Raw genomic sequence first — 16,152 nt, forward strand, 5'->3', positions numbered from 1 at the left:
CATCAAAAGAACTCATCTTTAATATATATCATTAAAAGATTCAGCTATATCAAAAGATGGCAATGTATAGGTATGTACCATTCCGTTTTGCTTCCGATAGTACGACCGCAAGTTTTTCTTTTTTTTCTTTTTTACCGATCAAGTATTTACCGTTCCAATTTTATCCATCTGCTAAAAAAAACTCAACCTCGTCGCTTGTTTGGAATGAGGGGTGCAAATTTCTTCCTCGCGCATCTGCTCGGCGGCATCCCTACCAGCGCTCCCAAGAGGCCTCATCAGTCGCGTGCTCCCGGAAGGCCGGGAGGTCTCATCGGCAACGCGGTGTCCAGCGGCCGCTGCTTCCTCCTTCCTTCCTTCCTGATAGTGTGGCGCCCTGGCGTGCCTCGGTCTCCACCGCGTGATGGCTCGCCTGCTTCATTGTTCCCGGCGCTGACTTGATCATCCACTGGCGAGTTCCGGCCAGCACGATGTCGGCCTAGAGCACTATGCGGAGCCTGTGAGCGATGAGAAGATCGAGGTCGCACTGGTGCACGGCCGAGGGCCTCCCCTCCGCCTCGCAGCCGCCAACGTTATCGCCTCCGTCATCGCAGCTGCAACAATGGCCTAGGGCGGTGGTGAGCGCAGCCCCTGCGACAAATGGGCGGCGGTAGCACAGAGGTGAGTGATCGAGGGAGGCCACGGGGTCCGGCAGTGCGCTGCTCTTCTCGTCCTTCACGGTGAGTTAACGTGCCAATAGCATCTCGAACAGAATTGCTATCCCACTCTTCAAGCTACAATTTAGCAAATTTACTAGAAAATTACGATTCAACAAAGTTGCTATTCGAATGGCCTTCCCGTCTAGCTCACCAAATGTTCCCCTTCACTCTCCGAACTTGGTAAGCAGGTTTGACTTGCCAAATGTGGGTCTCGCACATAAAATGAAGAGTGCAAAATGGAGAGTATGTTGTAGTGCAAAATTGGGAGGTTGTTGGAGTGGATTGAGAGTTTAAATTTTTAGAGAGAAATCTACCTATTAGGATTTTGAGAGTGGGAAATGGATTGTCTGTTGGAATGAGAAAGTCAATACAGAGTTGAATCTTTTTACCAATTGGTTAGAGGGTGAAATGGAGAGCTAAAAATAAATAGTTTGTTGGAGTTGCTAGGTAAGAAGTCCAATTTTTTGATGTATATAGCTGAATCTTTTGATGATATATATCCAAAGATGAGTATAGATCCATTTCAAAAAAAAAAAAGTCAAGCGCTGCCTGAGCCTTGCCTCCTCCGCTTGCCTTCCCTGCTCTGCTGCCGATGGTGCCGGTCCAATCCAGAGCTCCAGCTCCAACCCATGCCCTGGACGAGGTGGACGTCCGTGTTTCGCCACGAAATCGGCAACCGCTCCTTTCTCCATGTCGTTCGCCTCCTGGCCGACTCCGTCCTCCTCCGCTCGCTTTCTACGTCGCCGACAACGTCGTCCAATGCGGTGGTGCTCTGGCTCCTCCGTTCGCATCCGCGAGGCAGTGCCTCGCCACGAAATTGGCGACCCCTCCTTCCTTTATACTGTACGCCACCATCACCGAACCCGGTAGGTCCCCGCCCTCCCCCGACACCTTCCCTCCCACTTCTCTACCACGCCTCCCCACGCTCCTCACCGTGCCTTCCCCCACGAGATCACCGGAGGACGCGGCGCCTCATGGTAGCGACTAGCGACCATCCTGGCTGCACGACTTCGCGCTGATCCTGGCTGGTGCTGCCTCGGCCCGTCCGCCGTCGCCGTCGCCGCGTGCCCGCGTCCACGCTCAGCTCTGTGGTGGACCCCTCCCCTGCATCTCTGCATCCGTAACCGGCTATTGTCTGAATCTTACCTTGGAGATTTACCGCCGCCGGCCTCTGGGTTGCAGAATCAGCCGCCATTGAGTGCGCGGCTGCGGTTTCCTTCTCCCTAGAGGCGTAGACCTCCTCTTTGCATGTTCCGGTACGGAATCAGATGAGGTCACACTACCGTTTGTAATGATTGCACGGTGTTACATTGCTTGCTCGTGCCTTAAGGGGTGTTTGGATGCGGGGTACTAAACTTTAGGAGGGGTGACATCGGATGTTCGGACACTAATTAGGAGGATTAAACATGAGCTAATTATAAAACTAACTGCAGAACCCCTATACTAATTCGCGAGATGAATCTATTAAGCCTAATTAATCCATCATTAGCAAATGGTTACTGTAGTACCACATTGTCAAATCATGGACTAATTAGGCTTAATAGATTCGTCTCGCGAATTAGACTCCATCTATGTAATTAGTTTTATAATTGGACTATATTTAATACTCCTAATTAGTATCCAAACATCCGATGTGATGGGTACTAAAATTTATGGGGGTGTTCCCAAACACCCCCTTACTCTTTTTATTGCTTAGGAATGCATCACCGGAATGCTGTTAAACAATTGGTGTTACTTCTTATTGATGGTAGAAATTTAATGTTGTCAGGTGCTCGGTGTTCATAGAACTTTAATATTGTCAGGTAGCAGCAATAATAACTTTAATTAATATTGTCAGGTATCTTGGTGTTCATAATAATCGGTGCTCATCATTTGTATTGCTTGGTGTAATGGAACAACCAATTTTTGGCTTCATACAGTAAAGGCCATTTTAAGGTGTCCTTTTTCTGTCAACTGCATCTTGCCCTTCGTACATACTGCTAATTAAAGGAGTTGAGTTAGTAGGGGGAAAAAGCTCTCTCTCTCTCTCACACACACACATATATATTAAGAATTGAATCTGATTCAATTATTGGCTCAATGAAGATAGTATTATTGGGTCAACATAGGGAGAAGCAGCCAAGTGAGAGGCAGTATTTGTAGTACGTGCTACCAAGATGATCAGAGAGATCGTTTCCATAGCATGCAACAAAGAGCATATACGAGTTGTTTGTTTCTTCTTTGTTTTCTGATTCTCTCCTAATATTTTTCCTCTCTATTCGCAAAAAAATATTTTCCCTCTCATTGCGCCATGCAGAAGTCATCTGTGTTAGGTGGTTTGGACTTGAGGGTTTTCAATCAAAGAATTGGATCAGGTTTCTAATATGGCTGCAGATGAGCAGGTAAGTAAAAAAGAATACAAACCTAGATTGAAAAGGATATGCTTTGTTCCTTCTTTCTTCCATGTGATACATTGGTTTTGGTTTACTTTCAATTTTATTTCTTCCTCTTTTAGGATGTGTTCACACTGTGCTATGGTCAATGCCTGATGTCCTGATCCATAGTGCTAAAATTAAATGTGCACTGCCAGACTCGTACATTTTATTGTCGGCCTGTTCGCTTCAGCTTGTAAGCCGGCTGAAAAGCTGAAATGGCTGATTTGTTGTGAGAGGAAAACACTGTTTGGTAGCTGATAAGCCGGCTGAATAAGCTGAAGCGAACAGGCCGAAAATAAAATAGGCTTTTCCACCTCTTCTGTAATCTCTGATACCATTCAAGTAATTGAACATATTACACAATAATTTACTCAACTATGTGCCCTATCCAAATTGTGTTGTTCCTCCCATGTATGTGCAGCGAATGGCCATGCCCAAGTTCATTTATGGAGTAAAAACTATGATATACTTGCAATTAAGGACGAAGCTCACTAATATAATCAGAACTGTCCTTTGTAGGTTGCCTCTATTTCCATGGATATCAACTTAACTTTGTGTCATGGAGGCATAAGAAGATGATACCGTCCAGTTAGGAATCTTGCTCTTTGATGTATGTGAAGCTCTCTTTTTTCTTTCTATAACTACTTCCATGTTCATCTTTATTTTTCTTCATGTACTTGTGTAGATATATGTTATGCAAATTTTCAAGTAGGTATGTACCCAACTTAAGATTTAAGCATTAGGTAGTCAAACTGAATTATTAGACCTGTAGGTACAGGGTGAACATTTAGGTCTTAATTATTGTTGCGTGTAATGATAGCCATTAGGAGGAAAAAATAGAAATACATCTTATATCCATAACAGTACATATTCTTGTGATCATGTATGTCAGTTTTGAATGGTTTTCTTTGAACTGTGCAATATTCCTGTAGTTGCATTACCGAAATCCTAGCCACACTAATAATTGGAAACCATCTGATGGGTTGCTTCATAATCCAATTGCTGCCCTGCATGTCAGTGCCTCACCGGGATCACTGCAGAGTATAAATATAATGACGTACCAAGTAAACGGTATCACTGGAGTTCCCAATGTAGCACTCCCGGCTACAGCTCTTCTTATGCTCGCAGGTGACAGCAAGCTCATTTCAGGCCTTCTTATTCATACTCAAATGAACAGCAACCAATCTTCATGACATTAAGTCAGTCGAGAAATGCTTGCCTCAGCACAGACCTGATCCTGCTGCTTCAAGTTTTGCATTTCCAGTTGATTGGTAGTTAACTTTGCCTTCCTACATAGGTTTTGCTGAGTCAGGTTTCCTCTCTGCTTCACTTGAAGTATTTACAGGAAACAATGCCTTCTGTCACTCCGCCACCAGCACGTACATCTGTCACTAGAGTTATCACTAATCGTGAGTTCGTGACAACATTTTGCTGGAGAAGTTTCAATACTGGTACATGTCCTGTCCTGTTCACAAACGCTTTGTGTCAATGTGATCAACGACGCTCTATGTATATATGGAAATTATGGACAGGACACCGACAATTAGAAACCATAAGTGGTTGTGCTTCCTAATGCCTCTTGCCTGTAAATTATCTCATGGTCTTCGTGCCAGATCGCTGCTTTGTTTTGTCAATCCATTATTACATTTCCTCTCTTTGAACTGCCTCACCGTGTTCAGCTTACAACGACCTGTATTTCCGCACGTTGACCACCCATAAAAAACTGAACATGTAGCAAACTCCACAGTTATCAACAAGCTAATAAGAGCACAGCACGATCGCACGTAGGCCCAACACGGGCGCGGCACAGCGCGCTCCCCCTTCCTAGTAGATTTAATGGAGAACTAAAAACATGTCATGTAGCTTCACTCGTCTCTCAAATTATACGGCCAGAAGATCTAGTCTCTTATCTTAATCTTAGGGGTGAGTTTGGTTCCACGGATACCAATTAGAAGGATTAAATATACTAATTATAAAACCAATTGCACAGATGGAGGCTAATTCGTGAGACAATTCTATTAAGCCTACTTAGTTCATGATTTGATAATGCGATGCTACAGTAAATATGTGCTAATCATGAATTAATTAGGCTTAATAGATTCGTCTCGCGAATTAGCCTTCCTCATCTGTGCAATTGATTTTGTAATTAGTCTATGTTTAATACTCCTAATTAGTATCTAAAAATTTGATGTGACATGGACTAAACTTTAATCCGTGAAACCAAACACCCCCTTATATAAAGCATGTTTGGTTTATGCCCCATCTAACCTTACTAAATATTGGTCATGATCAAATCGAGAGACGCTAAAACTTGGTAACGTTGTGTTTGGTTCGTAACCTACCAAATCTAAGCAAATACATTTTAACTGACATGTGAGGTCCATTTATCATTATTATTTTTTATACTGAAATATGGTCAAGTGATACTTTATTTTGTAGATTTAATTGTTACGATTACAAATATGTAAACAGATTTGTAAACAGATGAGCCATTTAAAAGATATTAACGCTTAAATATTGCTAACCCACAAACATAGGTTCCCGCATGGCCAGTCACGTTCCTTCTAGCTGCTGATGTTGGGCATTGGCTGCTGCCATGTTGGCGAGGCTTTCGCTCGCCTGTGTTTTCGTCAACATACTTTGTATTTTAAGCAGGTTAAGATTGGCACACCATTGGTTGGTAGTGCACTAAATGACGAGGACATCACCTGATCGGATACAATCATATTGACAATTTTTTATTCAAAGGTGAAACAATTCTTTATCATGATTGTATTTATATATTTAATGAATTGATGCTGCAACATGATGTGTGTTTATTGACATTTTTAGAAATATATTCATGGATTAAAAAGAGTGTTAAATACACATGGAAGGTGTGGAAGACCAAACAAGTTGATTGGAGACCAAGTTCAAGTATTCTCAACATCCTCCACCAGGCCACCACGTCATTTTTTGACGAGGACATCACCTGCTCGGATACAACCACATTGGCTACTTTTGATTCAAAGGTGAAATATTTTTTTTTATCATGATTGTATTTGATACATTTGATGAATTGATGCTGCACCATGACGCATGTTTATTATCATTTTAAAAAATACATACATAGATCAAAAAGAGTGTTAAACACATATGGAAGGCATGGAGTACCCCACATTGCTACTTTTGATTCAACGGTGAAACAAATTTTTATCATGATTGTATTTGATACATTTAATGAATTGATGTTGCACCATGATGTTCATTGTCATTTGCAGAAATACATATGTGGATCAAAAAGAGTGTTAAACACATATGAAAGTCATAGAGTATCAAAGAAGTTGATTGGAGACTAAGTACAAGTATTCCCAACGTCCTCCACCAGGTCACCATGTCACTTTTGGCCTAAAAAAAAGATGAAATTCAACACGTTTCGGGGCTGGATTCGGACTGCAACACTGCGCCAACTTGTGATGACCGCCACGACTTCATCTGGACTCCGTTTTGGACGTTCAAGTACTTCATGGAATCCTTATGAAGTCTATTTTCATATGGATCCAGATTCATATCCATATCTATTATGAGAAGGTCGCAATGATCAAATTACTACAGAGATGTTTTCTGTTTAAGGTGCTGCGTCGCCTTATTTTGGCCCAATAGGTCGTGTATCAAGTTGGGTCCATTAGGGACGCATCCTAGGGTTGGAGCATGACCCAAACACACTGGTGGTCGTCTTCCCATGTTCATATACCCCTTAGCCACCACCAAGAACAGTTGGGTTTTGTTTGTATTAAGTTTAGCTATTGCTACTTGCTTGTAAGTGCGCATGCTGGATTAGTCGTCCGTCTTCTTATCTTCAGAACCCTACCATATTGGAGATTGAGTTTGAAACCTTCATTTACATATAGTACTTCCGTACTTGTTTTTACTAGTTCTTCGATTGCTTGCAGGATGAGTGCCCTAGTAGCCGGGGTGTCACGCTCCACAAGATCGCAGCAGTCATTGGAGGTGGTGTATCGGTTGCTAAGGCGCAGCGCGTTGGAAGGCTACAGTTGACACTCGAGCTGTGATTTACTACAGAGACCTTTTTTTGTCCAAGGTGTTGTGTCGTCTTATTTTGACCAAGTGGACCGTGTATCAAGTTAGCTTCATTAGGGATGCATCTTAGGGTCGTGGGACGACCCCTCACCACGTCCTGATTGTCCTCTACCCTCTCATATACCACCATAGCTGCCATAAATAGATTGGGTTTTGCTTAGGTGAAACTTTAGCTATTGCTACTTCCTTGTAAACATGTGTGCCGATTAGACCACCTGATTTGCTTGATTCAGAACCCCAAATTTGAGTGTATCAGATTCATCTCTTGGAAAAAATCTATGCACTGTGTGCTTGTCCACTTGTTCTTATTTGTTATTCGTTTATTCGATTTGCTTGCAGGTTCAAGGTTGTTCTTGGCATGGCAAGAACAGCAGCAAATTGGAGACGGTGTAACTGTTGCTAATGCACAGCACCCCTATTGGTCATTGTAGTTGGGCAGCACAACATTGCATCCACCCCAAATCAAGTTATCCCCACTCACCAAAAGATCGGGAACACGGGAACAAACCCTAGCGGGTTCATATCACTAAAAAGACGCCAATTTTTTAGGATGCACCAAAATTTTGATTTGATTAGCATCGGTAACAAACTAAACATGCCCTAAACGTGAAACGTCAACGTGGTCCCGATATGGTAAAAATCCAACTTCTTTTTACGACCATATTAGCACGCAAAAACAAAACAAAATCGCAAGGCTAAGAAACCACGTATTCCTCCTGATAATTATTTGAACAAAATATTACAACACCTCACTTCATATAATCCATTAGAGCCCATTGCTATATAATTACATGAAGTCTGTATAACTACATGAAGTTGCTTAGTCGCTTAGAGCACATGTAGAATGGGATGCATAGCCGAAAAACCAATTGTTCGCGCTATCATTTGTGCCCGGTGTTTAGAAGGTAATGCATAATTTTACAGCGTCGCCTAATGTGCTCTAATAAGATAGTTAAGCTTATTTCACTAGAAAGAAAGATGATTGCACTTATTTAAACATCAATTAATTTGTACGGTGGGGGGGGGGAATTGGATTATTAGAAAGATCAGAAATATAATGAATTAACGGAGCTCTTCTTTGCGAAGTTCAGACACTAGAGATTTATATCAACACACGACACTGCAATATTAGCATTTATCTTATTGGCCAATCGCCCTTTCATACTTTAGATGCGCGCGTAACAAAGTTAAAACCATCCGCGCAGACAACATTAAATAAAATAAAACTCAAACAGCAAAGTTTACGAGGGACGGCACAGTGTCATGGTTGAGTTCATCTTACAGCATCCAGCGACTATTGAGGTTTCAATTTCAGAGATGCACTGCAAGGAAGAAGGATAAAAGTGAGCACAAGAGCTTACAATTCGACCTATGTCAATATCCCCATGGTATAAACATTTTGCCTAACTTTATCGCGGCCGAGGCACCACTACTTTATAGACACAAAAGTTGTGCAAACCTAATCTACGTAGGGAGATCTAGAACTGGGTATATGATATCAGCGTAGCAAAGCTAGCAGAAGGTCCCCACGTCGTCTCTCAGGCGACTCGAGCAGCACCCCCACTCCGCCGCCACCACCCACCTCCAGGCCTCCTCCCCACCTCACCGCCGCCGGAGCAATGCACCGGAAGCCCGAGTGCCTGCTAGGAAGGTGGCGACGGGGCCTCTCTCACTAGCCAGGGGGCCTGCGCACGCCTAAGATGCGGTGGCACCGGGCCATGGAGGTGGCGATGGCATCCTGGGCCGGCGGATCCGGCGTCCCAGGGACCAAATCCGGCACCCCCGGGGCCAGATCTACGCGAGGAGGCAGCCGGTGCGTGCATGGCCCATGCTGGTGTGACGGCGCGGTGGCGGGATGGCGGCTGCCTTGGGCGCGGTGCTGTGGATGGCGGCGGCGATAGCGGGTGGGGCGCGAGCGAGGCGTGGTGGTGCTTCGCCCCCCTAGGCGGCGGTGCTGTGACGACCGAGGCAGTGTGGTAGGGTGCCGCATGTGCGGTGGCAGCGGCGCACCGGACCGGCGGCGGGCATGCGCGCGAAGGTTTGAGCGGCGCGGCTCGTGAAGGTCGGCCCTGGGCGTGAAGATGAGGTAGCGCCGCGCAGAGGAAGGAGCGGGCTGGCCAGTGGTGGCGGACGGAGGGCGGCCGGTCCGGCACGTGGCTGCGCGATGGCGGCCAAGTGGGACGAGCAACAAGCCGGGACACGACAGCCTTTGTGCCTTCAATGGCGGTGGCGTGGTGCCACGACCGGGATGGCCCATGCAAGGTGTGCCAGCGACGTCATGGAGACGCGGCAAGGACACCTGGCGCAGGGGCGTGCTAGCAGCATTGAGGTGGGGCTGACTTGATGGCGGAGGCTTTTGCGTGGGTGAAGCAACGAGGCAAAGTCAACCTATGGCCGCGGCTTGGTTGATCGATGGAGATCTGGTGGAGTGGGGCATCATTGCTCACCACTCTGATGGTGACAAAAGAAACGGATCCGTGGTGTGGAGTACCGTGGTGCGCAAAGCAAGGTGGAGTTCAACGGCGGATGTGGTGAGGCCCCCGCACGTTGTGTTATCGTGGTGGCGTCTGCGTGGCAACCTGCGAGATGTTTGGATTCGGTGGTATCACTCCGTCAGGTGGAGTTTGGTGTTGCAGCGGCACTTAGGCGGAGGGTCCATGGCGGTGGCCTTCTCGGTATGGTGCAGTCTATTTCTATCGGTTCCCTGTCGACACAAGGCTACGCCTGGAGGTTTCGGCAAATATATGAGCGCGAATGTTGGTGGGTGCCACCATGGTGAGTGGAGTAAGGAGATCGCGTTGACGTCCTAATCCAACCGGTCAGGTGTGGTGATTTTGAGTTGAGTGGTGACCCACGTTAATGTTCCAATCCAACAAGGCAAGTCTTTTTGTTTTCCTTTTTCTTTTCCTTTTCCTGCCTATGACCTCCCAGGGATGTAGTCTTGTATTTTCTGCTATATCAATGAAACATGCACTATCTGGTGCGTCGTTCTTAAAAAAAATCTACGTAGGGGAATAGTGACACCAAGCACGGTTATGAACAGGACCTAGAAGTTATACCTGTTTATGCAGTATCTCTTCCCTGTTGGTGGTGGCCCATCATCAAAGACATGCCCCAGATGAGCATCACAAGCAGCACAAAGCACCTCGGTCCGTGGCATGAATATGATTGACATATCAAGCTTGCTCTTGACATTATCACCAATAGGTTTGTAGTATGATGGCCATCCAGTACCACTGTCAAACTTGGTCGATGATCTGAAACAACAGCAACGCCGCAGTATCTTTCAGCACAGAAACAAGTATCTTTCACTTTTCAAATGAAGAAATATGAAGCTGTGTTCCCTTCGCTGTTCAATGTGGATTGCTTACTCAAACAGAGGAGTGTCACAGCAGACACAGTGATAAATGCCTGGTGTTTTAGTGTTCCAGTATTCCCTGATAAAAAAAGACAGAGCAAGATTATTTTTTAACAGCAGTAGAAACACTGAATTAAGCTGGTTAGCGAAAGAAGCTTCATAATTTGAGTAGATTGCAAAACAATTAGAATAGTAGCCACTTGGCAATGTACCCAGTGAATGCTCTCTCCGTGCCCTTCTGCCGAGTGACGTAATACTGCTCTTTAGTCAGCCGCTTCTTCCACTCCTCTTCAGTCAGGGATGTATTTGCCTTTTCTGTTTGCATAAATTGGAATATCAGCCGTTAGTGCAATACTTCTTCAAGCATTGATATCAAGGCAACACGCTATAGCATCCATATAATGTAACAGATATAACAGAAATGAGTCCAAAGATTGACTGCAGATTTTTTTTTTATCTGAAAGACTTTCTCTTGAAGCATCAATACCATCACTTGAACACTAACTATTTTAGTGAAGTAACAAACTGGAAATCTAGAACATGCATGCATATTGTTGATATAATTAATCAACAGCCTTGCTTTTACCAGATGTAACAAAGTACAACTAACACAATCTTTTACAGAAGAAGATGATATCATATTTTAAATAAAATATATTAAGTCTGAAAGCATGATGCTCTTTCATGTTGTTTCGTGCTAGATTTCTTTATTTCTGAAATTATAGGAAAAATAATTTTGTGTTTATGTCTAATGACAAGACTGCCTATTATTGTTGATGCAGTCTGAAATTAATCCGAGGAGAACTTTTGAACAGCAACTTTTCTAATTTGTTTCGGAAACACAAAGACCTTAGCTTAATATGCTAGTAATGCTATCTATTCCACTTGGAGTTAAATTAAAAATCTGAATAATACAAATACAGAAGATATTGTCAATTCCGAGCTCCTTCAGGCAAGAAAAGGAGACCAATCCAATGTTGCACCATTGCCATCCAATGTTGCACCAAGAAGTCTGCATCATTTTCTGAAATTAAGAAGCACATATCCGTATTGGAAATGAAGAAGTAGAAGCCTACTGTCTAGTTTGCCAGAATTGGACTCAGGACATGACTAGCCGGACAAATTCGCTGCTTGCTTAGGTTAATGAACACAAATTTTGACCACCTTCTTATTCCACACACACAGCTGGATTAATCAGTTCATAGCCTACAGTTTAACATAGAACAAGAACCCAAAAAATCTATGTCAAGATGCCATCCACGTCCCAGGAGACCAATCCCAAAGGCAGCCAGAGAACGACGTCACCTTGGGCTTGTCCTGGCGGCGTCTGCGGCGACGGAAACGACGATGAAGACGGCGCGGAGCCCATGGCTCGGCCTGTGGCTGGCCTGTGGCTGTACCCTCCTCCGTACGTCCACGCTCCTCTCGGTCCTGGACGCGCCGACGGAACCGCTGCGGCGGCGGCGGCCGGGAGGGAAAGGGAGAGGTCGGGCGCTCCTGCTCTGGAAGAGAAGACCACGGTAGCAGCAGTATAGCACCGTGCCGCCATCGATACTCGTTCAGGTTTTGTGGCACTGGCACGGGGCTCTGATGCTTGGTGGCACACGCTGGTAACCGTAAAACGGTGCGTGCAGCGTTCGTTGCGATTTCGAGACGCAGGCGAGTGGTTTCGCATCGTTCCGTGGACGGCGATGGCGAGACGTGGCCGAGCCTCATCGGCACACGCAGCAGCGGCATCGGCGCCTGAAAGAAGCAAGCCGCGAATGTTCGGTTCGCACACAGTATCGGATTGTTCTCACCCTCTATCCGTTCTCAGTTCTCTACTAACGCCGAGCAAATCGGCCTTCGGTTTACATAATCCCTTTTTTACTAACTGTCAGAAAACTTAGACTAGTAACTCGACGCAAATGCTCTGAACTGTTGTGCTAAATCCTAAGAGCAACTCCAAGAGGTTGCTAATCTTACCCCTAAAACCTTTTTTTAGGAAAAAAAGAGAAAAAATGAACTCCAACAGTACACCCAAAACTTCCAAAAAAATTAGCGACGTCAAAAAGCATGCCCTCCTCCTGTATATTTTCACGACCCGAAACCTTCCCCCAATCCATTCCCGCGCCCCCTGTCACGCTTTTTTATTTTTTTGCCGCGCTCTTCTCCCGTCATCTTCTCGAGCCTTCCAGGCGGTGGCGGCCAGGCTCCTCTCCCGGCGCGGCCCTCCTCTCCCGGCGGCGCGCCCCTCCACTCCCGGCGACGGCGAGGGGCGAGGGGCGGCGGCACCCTGTCGAGCTGGTTGAGGAGGCGGCGGAGGCGGCCCTCCCCACTCCGGCGCACCCCTCTTCTCCCGGCGGCACACCCCTCCTCTCCCGACGGCGGCCCTCCCCACTCCGGCGGGGGCCCTCCTCTCCTGGCGGCGGCGAGGGGTGAGGGGCGGTGGCACCCTGTCGAGTCGGGCTGAGCAGGAAGCCCGTGGCGGCCAGAAGATCTTCAACATCTCGCCAAGAACTCGAGGACTGGATTGGGATGAGCTCTACTCATTGTTAATTTGCTCTCTTGCTAAAATCCTTGGCTGTATCCATTACCTTAGCATTGTGAAAAGAACCGCCGTTTGTAGTTACTGCATTTGCACATAATCTGGCCATTGTTTGCTTATATGGTGCTGCTATGTGTCTTTGCAATGTGATTTAGAAACTAATCAGCTTGTTGACTACTCTCTTTGCGGAGCTGATACTGTAATGGTGGTTGTGAAATGCTTCCTCCCCTGATTCGGTAGCTAAAGGTTTTCAGATCATAGTAGTAGTGCAGCACCAGTTTGGGAGCAATTAAGCAAGTACCTAGGTATATAAATGCAAATATCTCGTTCTTTGTAATCAGCTCCTGGAGTAGTTGGAATAGTTTACAGCTTCAATTGAGGATTATTTTGGCTAGTAATATTGAGCAAAACTTGAATCTGCATTCGGTTTGGTTTGAGTTGAATCTGAACCTGGTTCTGCATATTGCTAATTTATTGGATGTTTGCATACTGCCGTGACGATGGCCTGAGGTATGGCGTACATCCAATAAATTAGCAGTATGGTTTTGGAGAAGGGAAACACCAAATTACTGCTCAATAAATATATGGCAATGCAGATTTAAATTCCTTTTGTTGCCTGTGCAGATGCAAGCACCACGGTAGGGCCAAGTAAGGCGCGGTGGAGGGATGCTTCAACGGCGTGTGGTGCTCGTCGGCGGCGACCACATCCCTCAATGGAACAGCAGCAGCAGAAATTTGGAGAGGTCCAGCAGCGACGACCTCGACCTGCCTGGTAGTGGTGACATGTGTGGTGATCTGCAAGGTCCTCTGATTGTAGCTCTTACCAGTGATGATTTGGACTCCCTATTGACGGTGTCGTACCCATCCAGCGGCGGTCCCTCTGGTGCTTTCGAACAAGCGGCCAATGGCAACCCATTTGTGAATGGTATGAATCATAAACTCTTTAACTCAATTCCCTGTGAGATAAGATGGATTTCTTGTGCTGTGTAGTCAATTCTAGGTGGCTTTGTTTTGCCTATAGAAGGATTTTGCATTGATTTAAGATAATGTGGCAACTAACCTAGCAATAGCAGTCAAAGCATCAGTAAGATTCAGTACCTATAGAGATGCATCAAGTTGATAGTTCGGCATTTAATTAATTCTACTTGTTTATGCTATTTGGTCACTGTAATGCATTATGCAGTGCATTAATCTCATATCTGGTCAATGTGTTAATCTCATATCTGGTCAGTGACATTTAACTATTTGCTTATGCTATTATCTAGTTTAAAATTGTAGTTCTTATTGGCACACGATATAATCTATATTAAAGAAAGGATTAGCATGGCTGCACTAGTGTTGCCCCACGACATATGTTTGTTCTGCCTCCATATTTATCTTAGTTAAAATATTCCACTAGAGCAACTTTAATTTATTACTTAGGCCATTTTGTTCTGTACAAGCTTTGTATTGTCAACTTCATAATTGAGCTGCAGGCATGTGAATGAACTGTATTACTTTGAAAAGAAACTTGGTTCTATGCTGTGAAGCAAAACTAAAGGGTATGTGGTTAAGTGGAAGTAGGAACAAGGAACAGTTTCATTGCTTGTCATAAGATGAGTTATAAATACTGAAATCAGCTGTGATCCTGACTAGTTGGCTCATATTCCCTTCACTTCAGGGACTTAGCTAGCTGACTAGTTGGCTCCTAGCATGTAGTCACCATCTTATTGGTATGATAAAATATGCCACTTGAGCAAGTTTTCATATGTGCAGCCTCCATATGCCACTTGATGTTTATTTTCTACCTACTGGGCAGGAAACAGATATTTTTCCAACATGATGATGGATGAAACCAATTTAGGGGATTCTCATTATTATAGCAACACATGTGCTGATCAACAATCCCAAGCAATTGAAGTTGGTCTAGCAGCCCCCTCCGCGAGGCCGAACCATAAGAGATCAAAGAACTTCAGTGACCACGAAGATGAGGTTTTAGTTTTAGCATGGTTGAATGTAAGCTTGGATCCGGTCGTAGGCAAAGATCAAAAAGGTGCCAAGTATTGGTCTCGTATCTGTGATTACTTCCATGAACACAAGACGTGCACCTCAAAGCGTACCATAAATTCTCTCATGCACCGGTGGGAGACCATACAAAAATGTGTGAACAAGTTTTGTGGATGTCTAGCACGAATTGAGTTAAGGCGTCAGAGTGGTAGTAGAATGAAAGACAAGGTACTTCCTATGCAATACCACGATTTGTTTCGACTATTTTATTTTTATATATCGTATATTAATATTTCTTGTATGGTGGTGCATGTAGGTTGCAGAGGCATGTGCTTTGTACAAGTCTGAAGACGAACATCAGAAAGCATTCCCGTTCATGCATTGCTGGAATAAGCTGAGAACACAACCAAAATGGCTTTCTAAAATTGATGAATTGGCTATTGGTAAAACATCTAACAAGAAGCAGAATATAAGCTCAACTGCTGACCCGAATGCAGGTTCACCAAGTGAAATAGGACAAGGTGAGATTCAAGGTCTAGAGGATAATGCATTGACAAGGCTGATTGGTAAGAAGAAGGCAAAAGCAGCACTGCTGCAAGAGAAGAAAAAAAGTGTGACAACAACCTTAGAAAATATGTGGGAACAGAAGAAAGAAGCTGATGTGGAGAAAGAGCTAAAAAAAGAGGATATGTTCAACAAAGCTTTTGCTCTTGAACAAGATCGAGTTGCTCTTGAACATGATCGAGTTGCAAATGAAAAACTACTTCTTGAGTTGAGGAGCCAGGAGGTCCAGTTGCAGAAAAGAAGGGATGAAGAAAGGATTATGACCATGGACCTAACTGCCATGGCAGATGATCAAAAGAAATACTACATGTCCTTGCGGGCTGAGATTATGAGCCGACTATCATGATCAAAAGAATCAGTTGTCTTATTCCTCAATTTATTGTTTGTACTAAACTCTATCACTTGGTAACTTTATTCCTCAGTTTATTGTTTGTACTAAACTCTATCACTTGGTTATTCAGGTTACACAAAGTAGAAAAATGTCGTGTTTCAACCAGCATTCTTGATGTTTGTGTTCATATTTGTCTG

The 16,152-nt window shown here is 44.7% G+C and overlaps 1 protein-coding gene across 1 annotated transcript; it reads right to left on the minus strand.

Moving 5' to 3' along the window:
• Nucleotides 1–8,290: 8,290 nt before the first annotated feature.
• Nucleotides 8,291–12,175, minus strand: LOC117854264 (uncharacterized). The gene is made up of 5 exons (XM_034736565.2): nt 11,853–12,175; nt 10,760–10,862; nt 10,561–10,626; nt 10,249–10,446; nt 8,291–8,511 (listed from the first exon to the last, which is right to left on the minus strand). The coding sequence occupies exons 1-5, from the start codon at nt 12,094–12,096 to the stop codon at nt 8,484–8,486; spliced, it is 639 nt and encodes a 212-aa protein (XP_034592456.1). The 5' UTR covers nt 12,097–12,175; the 3' UTR covers nt 8,291–8,483.
• Between the last annotated feature and the right edge of the window lie 3,977 nt (nt 12,176–16,152).

Source organism: Setaria viridis, chromosome 4 (genome assembly GCF_005286985.2).
Source record: "Setaria viridis chromosome 4, Setaria_viridis_v4.0, whole genome shotgun sequence".
Lineage (NCBI taxonomy): Eukaryota > Viridiplantae > Streptophyta > Magnoliopsida > Poales > Poaceae > Setaria > Setaria viridis.

Coding starts and splice junctions, on each gene's coding strand:
- LOC117854264 (XM_034736565.2), bottom strand. CDS start 12,096: ATGGCGGCACGGTGCTATACTGCTGCTACCGTGGTCTTCTCTTCCAGA. Junction 10,863..11,852: donor GCCGCCAGGACAAGCCCAAG/GTGACGTCGTTC, acceptor TTATGCAAACAG/AAAAGGCAAATACATCCCTG. Junction 10,627..10,759: donor ACGGAGAGAGCATTCACTGG/GTACATTGCCAA, acceptor TTTTTTTATCAG/GGAATACTGGAACACTAAAA.